Below are 19439 nucleotides of genomic sequence, written 5' to 3'. Positions count from 1 at the left end.
TTGATGAGGGTAATGCGGTTGACGTAGTGTACATGGATTTCCAAAAGGCATTCGACAAAGTGCCACATAATAGGCTTGCCAGCAAAATTGAAGCCCATGGCATAAAAGGGACAGTGTCAGCTGGATATGAAATTGGCTAAGCGACAGAAAACAGAGAGCAGTGGTGAACGGTTGTTTTTCGGACTGGAGAAAGGTATACAGTGATGTTCCCCAGGGGTCGGTTCTAGGACCACTGCTTTTCTTGATATATATTAATGACTTGGATGTGGGTGTACAGGGCACAATTAAAAAATTTGCAGATGACACTAAACTTGGAAGTATAGTGAACAGTGAGGAGGAGAGTGATAGACTTCAGGAAGACATAGACAGGCTGGTGAAATGGGCAGACACGTGGCAGATGAAATGTAACACAGAAAAGTGTGAAGTGATACATTTTGGTAGAAAGAATGAGGAGAGGACATATAAACTAAATGGTACAATCCTGAAGTGGGTGCACGAACAGAAACACCTGGGGGTATGTGTGCAGAAATTGTTGAAGATGGCAGTTAAAAAGGCTTACAGGGTCCTGGGCTTCATAAATAGAGTATAGAGTACAAAAGTGTGGAAATTATGATGAACCTGTATAAAACACTGGTTCCACCCCAACTGGAGTATTGTGTCCAATTCTGTGCACCTCACTTTAGGAAGGATGTGACAGCCTTAGAGAGGGAGCAGAAAAGATTTACGAGAATGATTCCAGGAATGAGGGACTTCAGTTACGTTGATAGACTGGAGAAGCTGGGGTTGTTCTCCTTGGAGCAGAGAATATTGAGAGGAGATTTGATAGAGGTGTTCAAAATCATGAGGGGTCTGGACAGAGTAGATAGAGAGAAACTGTTCCCATTGGCAGAAGGGTCGAGAACCAGAGGACACAGATTTAAGGTGATTGGCAAAAGAACCAAAGGCGACATAAAAAAAAAAGAAAAACTTTTTTACACAGCAAGTGGTTAAGATCTGGAATACACTGCCTGAAAGAGTGGTGGAGGCAGACTCAATTTTATTTTTGAAAAGGGAGTTGGATAAGTATCTGAAGGGAAAAAAATTGCAGGGTTACGGGGAAAAGGCAGGGGAGTGGGACTAGCTGAGAGTAGGCACGGGCTCAACGGGCCGAATGGCTGCCTTCCGTGTTGTAACCATTCTATGATTCTAACAGTGATCCCAGCATGAATCCTTGTGGAACACCACTACCTACCTTCTGCCACTGTGAATAGCTACCTTTTACCTCTACTCTCTGCTTTCTGTCTTGAGCCAGCTAGCTATCCATTCTTCTACTTGTCCCCTGACTCCGCATTCACTGACCTTGTTGAGCAGTCTATTATGTGATATAATATCGAAGGCCTATTGAAAATCCAGATAAATTACATCTACTGTATTTCCATTGTCTACTCTCTCTGTTAGCTCTTCAAAAAATTCAATGAGGTTGGTCAAGTAAGACTTTCCCTTTTGAAATCCATGCTAACTATTCATTACTGTGTTTTTGGTTTCTAGATGTTCTTCTATTTTCTCCTTTAGTAGAGATTCCATTATTTTTCCTACCACCGATGATAAGCTGACTGGCCTATAATTCCCTGGACATGCTCTATCCCCCTTCTTAAATATAGGTATTACGTTAGCTATCCACCAGTCCTCTGGCACTAGACCTTTTTCTAACGAATTACTAAATATGTGTAGTAATGCCTCCGCTATCTCGTTCCTCGATTCTTTTAAAATGCGTGGATGCAATCCATCCGGAGTAGGGGTTTTATCCTCTTTGAGTTTGATTAGTTTATTTAATAAATCCCCTCTTTTTATTTTAAATGCACTTATCCCATTACTAATTTAATCATCCATTGTCATGTCCACTTGTTCTATCTCCCATGTAAATACTGAAGTAAAAATAATTATTTAATATTTCTGCCATTTTTCTATTATTACCTGTATTATCCTGTCTATCCCTTAATGGCCCTATTCCCATCCCAACCTTCCTTTTTTTATTCCAGTACATTGGTGACTGTATTGGTGCCGTTTCCTGCTCTCGCCCTGAACTAGTAAATTTCATTCACTTTGCTTCCAATTTCCACCCTTCCCTCACCTTCACATGGTCCATCTCCGACTCTTCCCTTCCCTTCCTCGACTTCTCTATCTCTATTTCTGGGGATAGGCTATCGACCAACATCCACTATAAGCCCACCGACTCCCACAGCTACCTGGACTACACTTCCTCCCACCCTGCTTCCTGTAAGGACTCTATTCCATCCTCTCAGTTTCAACATCGCCGCCGCATCTGTTCTGACGATGCCATCTTCCATACTAGTGCTTCCGATATGTTTTCCTTTTTCCTCAACCGAGGATTCCCCTCTACTGTGGTTGACACGGCCCTCGACCGTGTCCATTCCATTTCCTGCACTTCTGCTCTCACCCCTTCCCCTCCCTCCCAGAACCACGATAGGGTTCCCCTTGTCCTCACCTTTCACCCCACCAGCCTCCACATTCAACGGATCATCTTCCGCCATTTCCACCACCTCCAGCTTGATCCCACCACCAAACATATCTTCCCCCCCCCCCCCCTTTCAGCATTCCACAGGGACCACTCCCTCCGCGACACCCTGGTCCACTCCTCTATCACTCCACCACCCCTTTCCCTTCCCACGGCACCTTCCCGTGCAAGCGCAGGAGATGCAACACATGCCCTTTTACCTCCTCCCTTCCCACTGTCCAGGGCCCCAAACAATCCTTCCAGGTAAAACAACGATTTACTTGTACTACTTGCAATTTAGTATACTGTATTCACTGCTCACGATGTGGTCTCCTCTACCTTGGGGAGACCAAATACAGATTGGGTGACCGCTTTGCGGAACACCTCTGTTCAGTCCGTAACCGTGACCCCGAGCTTCCAGTTGCCCGTCACTTTAATTCTCCGCTCCACTCCCACTCTGACCTCTCCGTCCTCGGCCTCTTACACGGTTCCAGTGAAGCTCAACGTAAGCTCGAGGAACAGCACCTCATCTTTCGATTGGGCACTTTACAGCCTTCTGGACTCAACATCAAGTTCAACAATTTCAGACCCCTATATTTTATTCCCCTTTTTTTCTCACATGGCAGCTGTTGATGATTCTGCCATCGCCATTTACACCCTGTGGTAAACCACTTTTATCGTTACACTATAGTTATCACTGTTGTATTGTTATCACCGTTATCACTGTTGTATCACGATACGAGGTCGCCTGTTATACCTGGGCTGACCACCTTCGACTCCGCCCATGGCTCCACCTACCTGCCCAGGTATAAAGGTAGTCGACTGGCTGGTATTCTTCCTTGTTGGACCCGATCACCCACGAGGGTGGGCTCTGTTATTTAGTCAATAAAAACCTTTAGTTACGTTCCTAACTCGTCGCTTTTTATTGGACGAATTGATAGGTATATCAATTTTATTGACTAAATAACAGAGCCCACCCTCGTGGGTGATCGGGTCCAACAAGGAGGAATACCAGCCAGTCGACTACCTTTATACCTGGGCAGGGTACAGAGTATAAAAACTTTAAACTCCTCGTCCTCCCCCAGCTCTGCGCTGCCGTCCTACTAGGGCTGGACTTCCAATCCCACCTCCAAAGTGTAACCCTAGCATACGGTGGACCCCTCCCCCCACTCACAGTCGACAACCAGCGAAGGTTAAACCGCCCACCGCGTAACACCTGCAGCCTATCCACCCTCAAGGTGCCGCCACCTTCCCTGTTCGCTAACCTCACCCCCGACTGCAAACCCGTCGCTACCAAGAGCAGGCGGTACAGCGCTGGGGACAGAGCTTTCATTAGCTCTGAGGTGCAGCGTCTCCTGAAGGAGGGCATCATCGAGGGGAGCAACAGCCCCTGGCGTGCCCAGGTCGTGGTCGTTAAGACCGGCGATAAAAATCGCCTGGTCATCGACTACAGCCAGACCATAAACAGATACACCCAGCTGGACGCATACCCCCTTCCCCGCATATCTGACATGGTCAATCAGATTGCACAATACCGCGTATTCTCGACCATCGACCTTAAGTCGGCCTACCACCAACTCCCTATCCACCCCGAGGACCGCCAGTACACCGCCTTCGAGGCGAATGGGCGCCTATACCACTTCCTTAGGGTCCCCTTCGGTGTCACCAACGGGGTCTCGGTCTTCCAAAGGGAGATGGACCGGATGGTTGACCAGAACGGACTGCAGGCCACATTCCCCTACCTAGATAACGTCACCATCTGCGGCCGCGACCGGCAGGACCACGACGTGAATCTGGAGAAATTCCTCCGTACAGCCCAACGGCTGAACCTCACCTACAATAAGGAGAAATGTGTGTTTAACACCTCGCGCCTTGCCATCCTTGGCTGTGTAGTAGAGAACGGACTCATCGGCCCCGACCCCGAAAGAATGCGCCCCCTCATGGAGCTACCCCTCCCCCACTGCCCTAAGGCACTTAAGAGAACCCTGGGGCTCTTCGCCTACTATGCCCAATGGGTGCCCAATTATGCGGACAAAGCCAGACCCCTCACACCTCATCTAGAGTCATCTTTTGTTTCTCAAATTGTCCCATTACCATCTCCTTTTGCCTTGCACCATCATCCCTTTTGTCTTTTAATCTCTCCTGCCTTCCAGTCTATCACAGACCTTCCCTTTTGTTGTTTCCTCCCCACCTCCCTGTCCCTGCCCCACACTTGCTTAAAAATCTGTTACTTCTCTAACCTTTTCCAGTTCTGACAAAGGGTCATCGACCCGAAACGTTGACCCTGTTTCTCTCTCCACGATGCTGCCTGACCTGCTGAGTGTTTCCAGCACTTTCTGTTGTAATTTCATTTTTTTATTGATGTGCCTGTAAAATATTTTACTATTTTGTTTTATGTTCCTTGATAATTTAATTTCATATTTCCTCTTTGCCTTCCTAATTGTTTTTTTGACTTCTTTCCTAATCTCTTCATATTCTCCCTTATCATGCACTCCCGTGCTGTCTATGTACTTAATGGTGTGGAGATGCCGGTGTTGGACTGGGGTGGACAAATGTAAGAAGTCACACAACACCAGGTTATAGTCCAGCAGTTTTATTTGAAATCACAAGCTTTTGGAGCGCTGCTTCACCTTTTGTCCAGATGTTTCTTTTTCTACACTTGACCGAATATACTTTGCTTAAAAACCCAACATTTAACTTTTTTTTCCAAATGCTTTCTGTGGATAATTGGTCAAAAAATCCCAAACGCATCCACACAGCTTTTATTAATTTGATCATTTACATTTTCTAACACAGTTTAACAAGTGATAATTAGGTGAGATTATTAGAGGCAGTTTGCTTCAAAATTTAAATTTCCTTTAATAAATGAGCTCAATTGCAATGAGGAAAACTCATTTCCTATCTGTCTATCACTCATTTGCTTCTCTCCCTCATTCGTTTTCTCTCTCTCTCTCTCTCTCTCTCTGTCTCCCTTTCCTTCTCTTACTGCACTTTCTGAAGTTTATACAGCATCAAACAAAAGCTACAACAAATATGTCATCAGTAGTCTCTTTTTCACACACATGAAACTTTTGTCTTTTTTAAAAGTCTATTTGTTTTTTTTAAACAGCGCAACATAAATTTAACCTAAATACAGATTTTATATTTTGGCAAACTTTTGAGCTGAAACTGCTACAATATTCTGATCAATATAGCTATCTGGTGCTGATGCACCCTGGGAAATGGGGCACATTGCACTTGCTCAGACTGCACAATCCAAATTTAGTTTACAGTCACCACTCTATCTCTAACGTTCTCCAGCCTACAACTCTCCGAGAGCTCTGCGCTCTTCCATAGAAACATAGAAGATAGGAGCAGGAGTAGGCCATTCGGCCCCTCGAACCTGCTCCGCCATTCAATGCGATCATGGCTGATCATCCAAATTCAGTACCCTGTCCCTGCTTTTTCCCCATATCCCTTGATTCCCTTTAGCCTTAAGAAATATATCCAACTCCTTCTTGAATATATTTAATGAATTGGCCATAAATAATTTCCAATTAGAATCATACAACACAGAAGGAGGCCATTCGTTCCCTCATGCCTGTGGCGGCTCTTTGAAAGAGCTATCCAATTAGTCACACTCCCTGCTTTTTCCCCATTGCCCTGTAATTTCTTCCCCTTCAAGTATTTATCCAATTCCCTTTTGAAAGTTATTGAATCTGTTTCCACCGCCCTTTCAGACAGTGCATTCCAGATCACAACAAGTCGCTGCATAAAAGGATTTCTCCTCATCTCCCCTCTGGTTCTTTCGCCAATTACCTTCAATCCGTGTCCTCTAGTTATCTACCCTCCTGCCACTGGAAACGGTTTCTCTCTATCAAAACGCCATGTAATTTTGAACACCTCTACCAAATCTCCTCTTAACCTTCTTTACTCTAAGGAGAACAAACTCAGTTTCTCCAGTCTCTCCAAATAACTGAAGTTCCTCATCCCTGGTACCATTCCAGTAAATCTCTTCTGCACCCTCTCCAAGGCCTAGACATCCTTCCTAAAGTGCGGTGCCCAGAATTAGACACAATACTCTAGCTGAGGCCTAACCAGTGTTTTATAAAATTCTGGCCTCTTGTGCATCCCCGATTTTCATCGCTCCACCAAACCTTTCCGCCTCTCTACCTCTCTTTCCTCCTTTAAGATGTTCATTAAAACCTACCTCCCATCTGTCCTAATATCTCCTTATGTGGCTTGGTGTCAAATTTTGTTTTATAACGCTCCTGTGAAGCGCCTTGGGACGTTTTACTACATTAAAGGCGCGATATAAAGACAAGTTGTTGTTGGAACAAGTCACTTGTCTTCTGAAGGCGTAATGGATTGAGGTGTAAAAAAAATAGCCAGTCTACATGGTAATCACAGGGTGGCTCTGTTGAAGCCATGAGGTGAGAAGTAACTAGCGCTGGGCAATCTCATCTTTACAGTATTGAAGTGTTCACTGGATTTTATGCCTCAATAAGGTGACAATTGGAAGGTGAATGTTTTTTCCCCAGTTAAGTGTTTTGTCACAACACCATAAATAATCAAATACAGCAGGGTACGAAACAAAGTACTGAGCTCATTGGCGACAGCCTCAGTAACTGTTGACATTCAGTAGAGGTTCCTGTCGCTGTGAATTATGTTTCTTTACTGCAATGTATGAATGTAAATTACTAGCCCAAAACTGGAGCTATTTTAGTTTAAAATATATCACTTCCTAGGTTGCTTTGTGATGCCGGGCCTAAAAATTTAATTGCACAGCCCCTGTTTTTTTGGGCGAAATCGGGTACTGCAAGGCCCAATATGAAGTGTGCGCACTCAGTCCACACCGGAAGTACACTACTCACCATATTGGTGAGGACGCCCTATAGTCGTCCAAGATGCCTGCCTGAAACAGGTGTTAGACTCCATTGCCTATGCAAATAGGGGGGGTCTTCATGCCCCCTCTTAATTGCCACTCGCCCCGAGACTCACCTTGGGTACTTAGCCGGCATCCCAACCGGCCAATTACATACCCTCCCGCAACTGGTGACCTGCCTCTGGGGCCGCAACTGGCACCACAGCTCGCCGGCTTCATACAAATGAGGCTGCCAGACCAATTTGCCGTGGTTCTGCCGCTGGCCACTGTGGTGCATGTATCACACCCGAATTTCTAGGCCCTTGATTCAGTTAGTAGTGTCCTCACTGCTGTATTAGAAGGCTGTGGGTTGCGAGTCCCAGTCCAGGACTTGAACATATAATCAAGGCTCACTGTTACAATTTTATAGGTTTTGTGTCAGGTTTTCTTGATTTCAACATCACCAGCTAGTCCTGTAAGTGCATCTTGCGTCCCTACGATTTGTAGCGCACTTTTGCTGCTGATACTTAGTTAAATGATGGCATGAACTGTGATAGTAAGAGAGAACCCTTGTTATATATATCAGTTACTGTAATATCGCATGTGGTGCCTCATGTGTTCTCCTGTATTTAAGGAAGGTGAACTTAAAAGCATGAGTGAGCAGAGGCATGTTTGTAAACCAACAAAATGTGTATTTTATATAAAACTAGCTGGAGTACCCGGCGTTGCCGAGGGAACTGAAGAACCCTCTGCCATGTTTATAAAACTGTTTATAAAACTGTTGGGATTGAAGAACTCTTGCTAAGCACCCAGGAGGTGGTTGTTTAACTTCGTTTTTTGTTAATGGGAATCGCCAGTAGCCATATACTCCAGGTTTTACAGTTTTCCTTCTATGTGAATTTGGAGGTAACAAGCAGAATTATAATTTTGCAATGTTATCATTGACATTAATGAGAGAGAGAGAGAGAGGGGGAAGGAGAAGGAGAGAGAGGGGGAAGGAGAGAGAGAGAGGGGGGGAAGGAGAGAGAGAGAGGGGGGAAGGAGAGAGAGAGAGGGGGGAAGGAGAGAGAGAGAGGGGGAAGGAGAGAGAGAGAGAGAGGGGGGAAGGAGAGAGAGAGAGAGAGGGGGGAAGGGGAGAGAGAGAGGGGGAAGGAGAGAGAGAGAGAGGGGGGAAGGAGAGAGAGAGAGGGGGAAGGAGAGAGAGAGAGGGGGGAAGGAGAGAGAGAGAGAGAGGGGGGAAGGAGAGAGAGAGAGGGGGGAAAGAGAGAGAGAGAGGGGGGAAGGAGAGAGAGAGGGGGGAAGGAGAGAGAGAGGGGGGAAGGAGAGAGAGAGAGAGAGAGAGAGGGGGGAAGGAGAGAGAGAGAGGGGGGAAGGAGAGAGAGAGAGGGGGGAAGGAGAGAGAGAGGGGGGAAGGAGAGAGAGAGAGGGGGGAAGGAGAGAGAGAGAGAGAGGGGGGAAGGAGAGAGAGAGAGGGGGGAAAGAGAGAGAGAGAGGGGGGAAGGAGAGAGAGAGAGGGGGGAAAGAGAGAGAGAGAGGGGGGAAGGAGAGAGAGAGGGGGGAAGGAGAGAGAGAGGGGGAAGGAGAGAGAGAGGGGGGAAGGAGAGAGAGAGGGGAAGGAGAGAGAGGGGGGAAGGAGAGAGAGAGGGGAAGGAGAGAGAGGGGGGAAGGAGAGAGGGGGGAAGGAGAGAGAGGGGGGAAGGAAAGAGGGGGGGAAGGAGAGAGGGGGGAAGGAGAGAGAGAGAGGGGGGGAAGGAGAGAGAGAGAGGGGGGGAAGGAGAGAGAGAGGGGGGAAGGAGAGAGACAGGGGGGAAGGAGAGAGGGGGGGAAGGAGAGAGAGAGAGAGAGAGAGGGGGGAAGGAGAGAGAGAGGGGGGAAGGAGAGAGAGAGAGGGGGGAAGGAGAGAGAGAGAGGGGGGAAGGAGAGAGAGAGAGGGGGGAAGGAGAGAGAGAGAGGGGGAAGGAGAGAGAGAGGGGGGGAAGGGGAGAGAGGGGGAAGGAGAGAGAGAGGGGGGAAGGAGAGAGAGAGAGAGGGGGGAAGGAGAGAGAGAGGGGGGGGAAGGAGAGAGAGAGGGGGGGAAGGAGAGAGGGGGAGGGAGGGGGGGAAGGGGAGAGAAGGGAGAGAGAGGGGGGAAGGAGAGAGGGGGGGAAGGAGAGAGAGAGGGGGAAGGAGAGAGGGGGGAAGGAGAGAGGGGGGGAAGGAGAGAGAGAGAGAGAGGGGGGAAGGAGAGAGAGGGGGGGAAGGAGAGAGAGAGGGGGGGAAGGAGAGAGAGAGAGAGGAGGGGAAGGAGAGAGAGAGAGAGGGGGAAGGAGAGGGAAGGAGATAGAGAAGAGAGGAAGACACCCCGGGGAAGGGGATAGAGAGGAAGAAACCCCGGGGAAGGGGTTGGACTCAGAGCCTGGCCGCGGTGACCTGGAGCCCCCGTGCGCGGCCTAGCGCCTCAGGCCTGGCCGCTCCCCCGCTCGCTGTCTCTCGGGCCGCGCGGTTCTCTCTGTCTCTGTATCTCTTTTCCCGGTCCTGCACTCGCGGCAGGCCGCAGGCTTAGGCCCTGCCCACACACGCCATGAAACGCCCCCCGTGACGCATCATACCGCGGTTCCCCCGTAGGATTGGTCAACCATCACGTCACTCAACGCTAATGCGGCCCGTCGATTGGTCCATCCACTCGTCAGTCACGCCGAAGAAGCTTTGTTAAAATGAGCGGATTTTGTCCGTTTTTTGTAAACTGCCCGAACAATTTTTGTCTGACCAAAAAATAAACATGCCTATGACACTCCCCTAATCATAAGCTTTCTTTTGATATAACATATGTGTAGGTACACTCTATAACTTTTGAGTTTACTGCGTGCATACAGACAGACAAACTCATTTATATATATATATTATTATATTATATTATATTATATATAGATATAGAAGATAGATGCATGAATGAACAGAATACATTTTCACAGTGAAATTTAACAATCGCTCCAAAACAGTAAAAACATATCTCATTCTAAGCTAAAATTTCAAGTTGGTTGTTTCTAAGCTAACTGGCATTGTAGTTAGCTTAGGAATGACACGCACGTTCCGGCACAAGTCACTGGGTCTCGATAAGAGTGGGGGACCTGGTCAATGTTCTCCCCTTCCCCTCCCCCAGTGCAGTGGTGCTGTGTTCCCTACTGCCAATCCAGCTGTTGTCTGCTAACTCGGCACAGACTCTATGATCATACCTGACACCTCCCTGTTTTGCTTGGTTTAGCATTGCACTGGGCATTTCATTTATACACTAAGCCAACAGTGGGGCCTTATCAGCATTTTCAGATAATTAATTTTTGTTGGACATAGATTTGCTCAGCCAACGGAGTTGTTCAAATACCTTAACTGAGTGGAAGTGTGCCGATTACTCAGTCTACCTACTGGGAATTCCTTTTCCCCCAGAGTGACCGTCCGAAGTGGCCATTTTCACTGAAGGACAGTATGCAAACCTGCAGTTTGCCCACTCTCTGCTTCACAAGTGAAATACTTAAACCAGCGCTGTCAACAGCAACTTGCATTTATATAGCACCTGTAGTAAAACATCCCAAGGCGCTTCACAGGAGCGTTATCAAACAAAATGTGACACCGAGCCACATAAGCAGATATTAGGACAGATGACCAAAAGCTTGGTCAAAGAGGTAGGTTTTAAGGAGCGTCTTAAAGGAGGAGAGAGGCAGAGGTTTAGGGAGGGAATGCCAGAGCTTAAGGCACAGCTGCAATGGTGGAGCGATTAAAATCGGGGATGCGCAAGAGGCCAGAATTGGAGGAGCACAGAGATCTCGGAAGATTGTAAGGCTGGAGGAGTGTTTACATTCTGAGATATTTTCCACCCTGAAGGATACTGCCTTTTACAGCGTGTGGCCAGTCCTGCTGTAGTTTTTAATTATGAGCAGACAGCAATGCTTGAACCAAATCCAACTAACCACCATAAAAATGTGACAGCTTGCCTGCCGAGTCCACAAGGTAAATAAACCATTGTTGGGGCTGAGTAAAAGCCAGTTAAAATAATCAATTTTTTAGAATCATTTCAAATCGTTTTTTTAACCGATGGGTGATCGGGAAAAAGCAATTTTGTTCTTTCAAAACCCTGAACTTTGCGGATCCTGAGATGCGCGCACATCGCGCTGCTGATGTCATTACATACCAGATGGTATAAGTGCGAGACGTGCAATGACATCACTAACACATGTATCCTGGGACCCGACTTTCATTGCCAAGTTCTAGAGGTGAAGCTCATGTGCATAAGTTCACTTGTTGATGCTGGTCATACTGCTTAATGCCTGTTTAACCAGCTAACCAGCTTCTCTCTCTCAGCTCATGCTGGGGTTTAAGCAGCTGAGAACAGCCATAAAGTGTGCCCATGAAAGAGAGGCTTACATTTATGTAGTGCCTTTCACAACCCTCAGGACGTCCCAAAGCGCTTCACAGCCAATTAAGTACATTTGAAGTGTAGTCACTGTTGTAATGTAGGAATGTGGGGTCACCATCAGTCAGTGGGACCATTGGAAAAGTTAACCAGCCATGAGGAGTATGGAATGACAGGGGCAGCAAACACCTAAAAACATAACGGAGATTTAAAGAATGGTCCCTTGTGATGTTTAAAATGAAATACTGATTTTTTTTGATTTTTTTTTTTACAGATTTTTCTCTGAAATTACCGTTTTCTGGGGATCTATTGGCTGGATTTTGCCAGCACTCAGAGGGCGGGTTTGGAGGCGGGTCTGCTGTCAAAATAGCAAAGATTGACGGCGGGTATGAAACCCGCTGTCAACACACCTCCACGCGAGCCTCCCAGGTGTCGGGTCTGTCAGCGGAGAACTGACCCGACACCAAGCAGCGGGGGACACAATTGAGCTCATTAAATGGCTTGTTAAGAGGCAATTTAATGGTATTTTGAGGCTTCCTTCCAATTTTACGTGCTCCCCCATGGGTTACCCGCTGCTCGGGGAACACGCCAGCTCACCCTGGCGTGAGTTGAGTCTGCTCTGATGTATCTGATAAGCTGACAGCTGCAGAAGTGGTGTAACGGATGCCATGTTGCAGATAGTCAGTTTCAGAGCGCAGAAACTGTTGGTTACTGCATTTGTAAGACATATGGAGATTTATTTAGCTTGCAAGTGTTTAGAGCCAACTGTATGTCCAGTGCCACCTCATTGGAACAACCTCTCACCATTGACAGATCGCTTCTGTCATCTCACCTGCAGCTGCCATCTATTGCAGCAACATCAGTGCCCTAGAAACTATCTCACCTTGCTCCTCTGATTCCTTCCATGCTCAGCCCCAACACCAACATCACCAGGCACACCAGCAGCACCAACAACACCACCAACCTTCTCCGCCATCACCTAATGCTGCACAGGGCATCAGCCCCTGACAACATTGCTGCCCGGGAGGCCAGCGATGGCATCACCATGGCCAGATTTACTTCACTTGACGCTGTAAACCCTGGCTGCCACATGATGCGCCAGGTTGACACCATCCCACACCAGCACCGTAAAGCATCCATTTAATGTCCAAGCCATTTAATGCACACTCATCTCTATAGCGAGGGGGGAACTTATGTCTCGCCATTCACTAGAACTCAGTAAGACACTTCTCAAGGTGTGCACAGATCTGTCCAATAAGGAGCAGCGTTGAAAATATACATTTCACTGTATGACAACACATTACCAGAAACTTCACATGGACATTGGCTAAACCTCTCAAGTGCCTACCCTTGTGTGTTAGAGTCATAGTTATACGGCACAGAAAGAGGCCCTTTGGCCCATCGTGTCCGCGCCGACCATCAAACCCTGTCTATTATAATCCCATTTTCCAGCACTTGGTCCGTAGCCTTGTATGCTATGGCGTTTCAAGTGCTCATCTAAATGCTTCTTGAATGTTGTGAGGGTTCCTGCCTCTACCACCCTTTCAGGCAGTGAGTTCCAGATTCCAACCACCCTTTGGGTGAAAAAGTTTTTCCTCAAATCCCCTCTAAACCTCCTGCCCCTTACCTTGAAACTATGCCCCCTGGTTATTGACCCCAATACTAAGGGGAAAAGCTCCTTTCTATCTACCCTATCTATGCCCCTCATAATTTTGTACACCTCAATCAGGTCCCCCCTCAGAAACAACCCCAGCCTGTCCAGTCTCTCTTCATAGCTGAAGCGCTCAAGCCCAGGTAACATCCTGGTGAATCTCCTCTGCACCCTCTCCAATGCAATCACATCCTTCCTATAGTGTGGTGACCAGAACTGCACACAGTATTCCAGCTGTGGCCTAACTAGCGTTTTGTACAGCTCCATCATAACTTCCCTGCTCCTATATTCTATGCCTCGGCTAATGAAGGCAAGTATGCCATATGTCTTTTTGACCACCTTATCTACCTGTCCTGCTGCCTTCAGGGATCTATGTACATGCACACCTCTGTCCTTCCTAGGGTCCTACCATTCATTGTGTATTCCCTTGCCTTGTTAGTCCTCCCAAAATGCATCACCTCACACTTTTCAGGGTTAAATTCCATTTGCCACTGTTCTGCCCATCTGACCAACCCGTCTATATCGATCGTCCTGTAACCTGAGGCTTCCCTCCTCGCTATTTACCACTCCACCAATTTTCGTGTCAACTGCGAACTTGCTGATCATACCTCCTACATTCATATCGAAATCATTAATGTACACTACAAACAGCAAAGGACCCAGCACCAATCCCTGTGGTACACCACTGGACACAGGCTTCCAGTCACAAAAACAACCTTCGACCATCACCCCCTGCCTCCTGCCACTAAACCAATTTTGGATCCAATGTGCCAAATTGCCCTGGATCCCATGGGCTCTTACCTTTTTGACCAGTCTCCCATGTGGAACTTTGTCAAAAGCCTTACTGAAGTCCATGTAGACTACATCAACTGCACTACCCTCATCCACACATCTAGTCACCCCCTCGAAAAATTCAATCAAATTGGTTAGACATGATCTCCCCTGACAAAGCCATGCTGACTATCCTTGATTAATTCTTGCCTCTCCAAGTGGAGACTAATTCTGTCCCTCAGAATTTTTTCCAATAATTTCCCTACCACTGATGTTAGGCTTGGTGGCCTGTAATTCCCTGGTTTATCCCTACTACCCTTCTTGAATAATGGTACTACGTTAGCTGTTCTCCAGTCCTCTGGCACCTCCCCTGTGGCCAGAGAGGTTCTGAAAATTTGTGTCAGAGCCCCTGCAATCTCCTCCCTTGCCTTACACAGCAGCCTGGGATACATCTCATCTGGGCCTGGGGATTTATCCACTTTTAAGCCCGCTAAAACCTCTAGTACCTCCTCCCTCTCAATACTAATTTGTTCAAGTATATCACAATCTCCCTGCCTGATTTCTATGCCTACATCGTCCTTCCCCATAGTGGACACAGATGCAAAATATTCATTTAAAACCTCACCTACATCTTCCGGCTCTACACACAGATTGCCACTTTGGTCCCTAATGGGCCCTACTCTTTCCCTGGTTATCCTCTTGCCCTTAATACACTTATAAAACACCTTGGGATTTTCCTTTATTTTGCCGGCCAGTGTTTTTTCATGCCCCCTCTTCGCTCTCCTAATTTCTTTTTTAAGTACCCCCCCTGCACTTTCTATACTCCTCTAGGGCTTCCATTGTTTTTAGTCCTTTGTATCTGCCAAAAGCCTCCCTTTTTTTCCTAATCCATTCTTGTATATCCCTTGACATCCAGGGTTCCCTGGGCTTGTTGGTCCCACCCTTGACCTTTATGGGAACATGTTGGTGTACTCTCTCTATTTCCTTTCTGAAAGACTCCCACTGCTCTGATGTGGATTTTCCTACAAATAGCTGATCCCAGTCCACTTTGGCCAAATCCTGCCTTATATTAAAATTGGCTTTCCCCCCTATTTAGAACCTTTATTTCCGGTCCATCTTTTGTGCTTTTCCATGACTACCTTAAATCTCACCGAATTATGGTCATTGTCACCAAAATGCTCTCCTACTGACACTTCTATCACTTGCCCGGCTACATTCCCTAGAATTAGGTCCAGTACCGCCCCCTCTCTTGTAGAACTTTCTACATGCTGGCTCAAAAAGCTCTCCTGAATTCCTGAACTTTAAGAATTCCGCACCCTCTAAGCCTTTCACACTCTGACTATCCCAGTTAATATTGGGGAAGTTGAAATCCCCTACTATTATTACCCTATTATTTCTACACTTCTCTGAGATTTGCCTACATATCTGTTATTCTATCTCCCCCTGACTGTTTGGGGGCCTACAGTACACTCTCAGCAAAGTGCTTGGCCCCTTTTTGTTTTTTAGTTCTACCCATATGGCCTCATTAGAGGAACCTGCTAAGATATCATCCCTCCTTACAGCAGTAATTGACTCCTTGATTAATATTGCGACACCCCCTCTTTTACACCCCCCTCTGTCTCGCCTGAAGATTCTATACCCCGGAATATTGAGCTGCCAGTCCTGCCCTTCCCTCAACCATGTCTCTCTGATAGCAACAATATCATACTCCCATGTGTTCATCAACACCTTCAATTCATCTGCCTTACTCACAAGACTCCTTGCATTAAAATAAATGCCATCCAGCCTTGCCATACTCCCTTGTGCTGTTACATATTTGCTCTGCCTTCCAGGCTGACTTGTTTTTTCCTCTATATTTGGCTGTGCATCACCCCCTACTATAACTCCACTCCGTATCCCATCCCCCTGCCAAGTTAGTTTAAACCCCCCCCCAACAGCACTAGCAAACCTCCCCGCAAGGATGTTGGTCCCGTTTCGGTTCAGGTGCAACCCGTCCGACTTGTACAGGTCCCACCTTCCCCAGAAGCAGACCCAGTGATCCAGGAAAATAAAGCCCTCCCTCCTGCACCAACCCTTTAGCCACGCATTCATCTGCTCTATCCTCCTATTCCTATACTCACTAGCATGTGGCACCGGGAGTAATCCAGAGATTACAACTTTTGAGGTCCTGCTTTTTAATTTGCTACCCAGCTCCCTAAATTCTTGTTGCAGGACCTCATCCCTCTTTCTACCCATGTCGTTGGTACCAATGTGAACCACGACCTCTGACTGTTCGCCCTCCCCCTTCAGAATGCCCTGCAGCCATTCAGTGACATCCTTGACCCTGGCACCAGGGAGGCAACATACCATCCTGGAGTCACGTCTGCAGCCACGGAAACGCCTATCTGTTCCCCTTACGATAGAATCTCCTATCACTATTGATCTCCCTCTCTTTTTCCTCCCCTCCTGTGCAGCTGAGCCACGGACTTGGCTCTTGCTGCATTCCCCTGAGAAACCATCTCCCCCATCAGTATCCAAAATGGAAAATCTGTTGGAGGGAGATGGACCATGGGGACTCCTGCACTAGTTCTTTTACTCTGTCTGGCGGTCACCCATTTCCTGTCTGCCTGTGCACTGTTTACCTGCAGTGTGACCACCTCATTAAACGTGCTATCCACGAAGATCTCCGCTTCGCAAATGCTCCACGGTATTGTTAGTTGGTATGCTTGCAGTAGGATGAGTGTGAGGGGTGGCTAGTGAGATGGGAAATGATAATGTAGATAGAGAGGGATGAGTGGAGGTGCAAGGTAAGTCGGTGTGAGTAAGGATGTGTAGAAGAAGGGTATGGAAGGCAGAGTGATGGGAATGTGGTGAGTGGTACAGCAGGGTGAGTTTGAGTGTGGCTTTGCAGTAACGTTTCGTGATCCACTGAGATCATTGAAAGGTTTGCACCACTGCAGCCAGGGGCTCCTGACGACATCCCTGCTTTTGCCTCCTGTGCAATGTGCAACCAGGCTGCGCTGGTGTCCTGGGGAGGTCTGTTCTGCCCTTGGAAAGGAAGAGAACCTCCCTGCATGCTATGACTCCCTCCAGCATATGGAGGGAGTCATTGGAGAGCCTGGGTGCAACCGTCCACCTCTGTGCAGTGCTTGTCAGTGTTTGCAGCACCTCACCTTCTTCTTCTTAGGCAGTCCCTCGGAACCGAGGATGACTTGCTTCCACATTAAAAATTAGTTCTCAGGTGACTGATGAGTTCAATGCGGGACCTACAGTCTCTGTCACAGGTGGGGCAGACGGTGGTTGAAGGGGCGGGTGGGTGGGGTGCTTGGGTTGACGCGCGCTCCTTGCGCAGCCTGCGCTTGGCTTCCGCTTGCTCCCAGCGAAGAGTCTCAATGCTGTAAAACACTGACAGAACATCTGCCAAACTCGATGTGGCCTTGGTCCCTTTAAGGAAACCAGCTGATGACACGTCCTCAAATGACATCATCAGACCCGCTTCCTGTTAATTGGCCGGGAAGCCCGCAGGGTGGGCTTAACAAGGCCAATCAAGGGAAAAATCCCTTTGACAGAGCGGCTACAGCTGGGAGCGTGACCGGAACCCGGCAACCAGCTATCACAACACCGCCAGCCCTGTGTTTTTCCTGCTGATTTTCTGCCAGTTTTGATGCTAAACTAAAACCTGGATAAACTTGGGCTTTTAGAATTGGCAATAAAACTGATTTTAAAGATTCTTACTTAACCCCACAAAGCAACCTGAAATCAGCACTGTCTAATTATGGGTGCTCAGAATGTGTTTTTTAATGAGTTATTTTAGATTTTCTTGCATGAAACCTCTGTACTTGTATATCGCTTGCCAGCCAAGAGGGTGAGGAGGCAGCCCACTGCCAGGCATCAGCCAGTGTCCCTGTGTAACTGGATGATGGTTTGTACCCAAGAGCAGTCCAGCATGTCCAACCATCCAATTGTCTCCTCTCCTGTGTGGCAGTACATGACCCTGCTCAGTGCTTCCCACAAATGACACAGCTGAGATTGGCAGTTGATCATGTGGGCACTGTCACTGTCACAAACCTGTGCCTTACCGCTCTAGCACAGCGCACAGGCACTCTTCAACCTATATCATCGCCCTCTTGTAAGGAATCATCAGCTGAAGATTCAGTGCCGTTTCTCCCGGGTCTACAGGAAGACAGTGAGAGACATGCATAGTTAGTCCCACATCCATGCAGTCCTGAAACAAAAACCATTCATTGTTCTGAGACAGGCAGAAGGTTGCCTCTCGTCAAAGTTGATTATAATTCTTCAGGTTTCTCTTGAATATAATTTCCTGTACTTTACAGCCAGAGCTGGTAATCAAATGACTATAATGAACAAGGGGGCCTGCCTTTCTTTTTTTTTATATAAGTGCACAACCATGATCATTGTAAGAATATCAAGTCTGCAGAGAAAAGCTCATTCAACCCTTCAAACTTGTTTCTTCCAATAGACACAATTAGAACTGCACTATCATGGACACTATTCAGATTAGTAGTTTCTGAATCCAGATCATTTATCTAAATTAGAAACCATAGTGGTACCACTACTGAGCCCTGATGCACCCTACTCCGTACTCCTCCCCTCAAACAAATGGGATAGATAGTTAACCCACCATTTAACTTTAAGGTACGGTAAACAGAACATAAATGGAGAGTTAGTGAAAAGCATATTTTAAGCCAGTTATCAGAAAGATAAATGTATCGTGTAATCTACCAGGTGAGATAAAGAGGCAAGAATGTTGGGTTTGGTCAAGAAGCAGTTTTATGTGAAGTTGGGAGAATTGGGCACTAGAGGTACAAGTCTCCTTGGGTTGAATGGCCTTTTCCTGTCCCTGACTCTCCCAACGTTGGTACTAATGCCTAGGTGTGGCTCGGCTGGGCACTCTCCATTTGGCTGGTTATGTGGTCCCTCTTCTGAAAGGTTTCTGTTCCCTAAAAATATACTTTTTCTTTGCTTTTTGTTCCAGCAAATTGCAAGACAGTGAGAAGAGAAACCTGGAGCTGTTTACTGAAATTGAAAAACTCAAGAAGGAAATGGAGCAAATAAAAACAGAAAAGGGTATGGGCGCACGGGGCAATTGGCCACAGGTCTTACCTGTACTTCAATTTTGTTTTTGTCGTTCTTCTTGAAGATACCAGAGACCAGTAATCCTTTTGTATTTATTTATAAAATTATATAAATCAAACAATGGTGCTGAGGGAGTAGGCTGGACTCTGGGATACTTGCGTAATAAAAATTGGTGATGGTTGAGACCCGCATATTGAGCTAGTAACTGAAATTGGTGATG

At 47.1% G+C, this 19439-nt stretch overlaps 1 protein-coding gene across 10 annotated transcripts in view; it reads left to right on the top strand.

Annotated features, from left to right (window-relative positions):
- Positions 1-19439, top strand: part of LOC147113118 (serine/threonine-protein kinase MRCK alpha-like) — a 705238-nt gene that overhangs the window by 595242 nt on the left and 90557 nt on the right. For all 10 annotated transcript variants that reach the window (XM_085997998.1, XM_085997999.1, XM_085998000.1 and 7 more), the window contains one exon: positions 19119-19210. In XM_085997998.1, coding sequence (XP_085854124.1) covers positions 19119-19210 — 92 coding nt within the window. The remainder of the gene's footprint in view (positions 1-19118; positions 19211-19439) is intronic.

Source organism: Somniosus microcephalus, chromosome 9 (assembly GCF_052327205.1).
Source record: "Somniosus microcephalus isolate GS21.2 chromosome 9, FLI_Smic_1.0, whole genome shotgun sequence".
Taxonomy (NCBI): Eukaryota; Metazoa; Chordata; class Chondrichthyes; order Squaliformes; family Somniosidae; genus Somniosus; species Somniosus microcephalus.
Note: the sequence above shows the minus strand (reverse complement) of the source record. Positions and strands in the feature narration are given on the sequence as shown.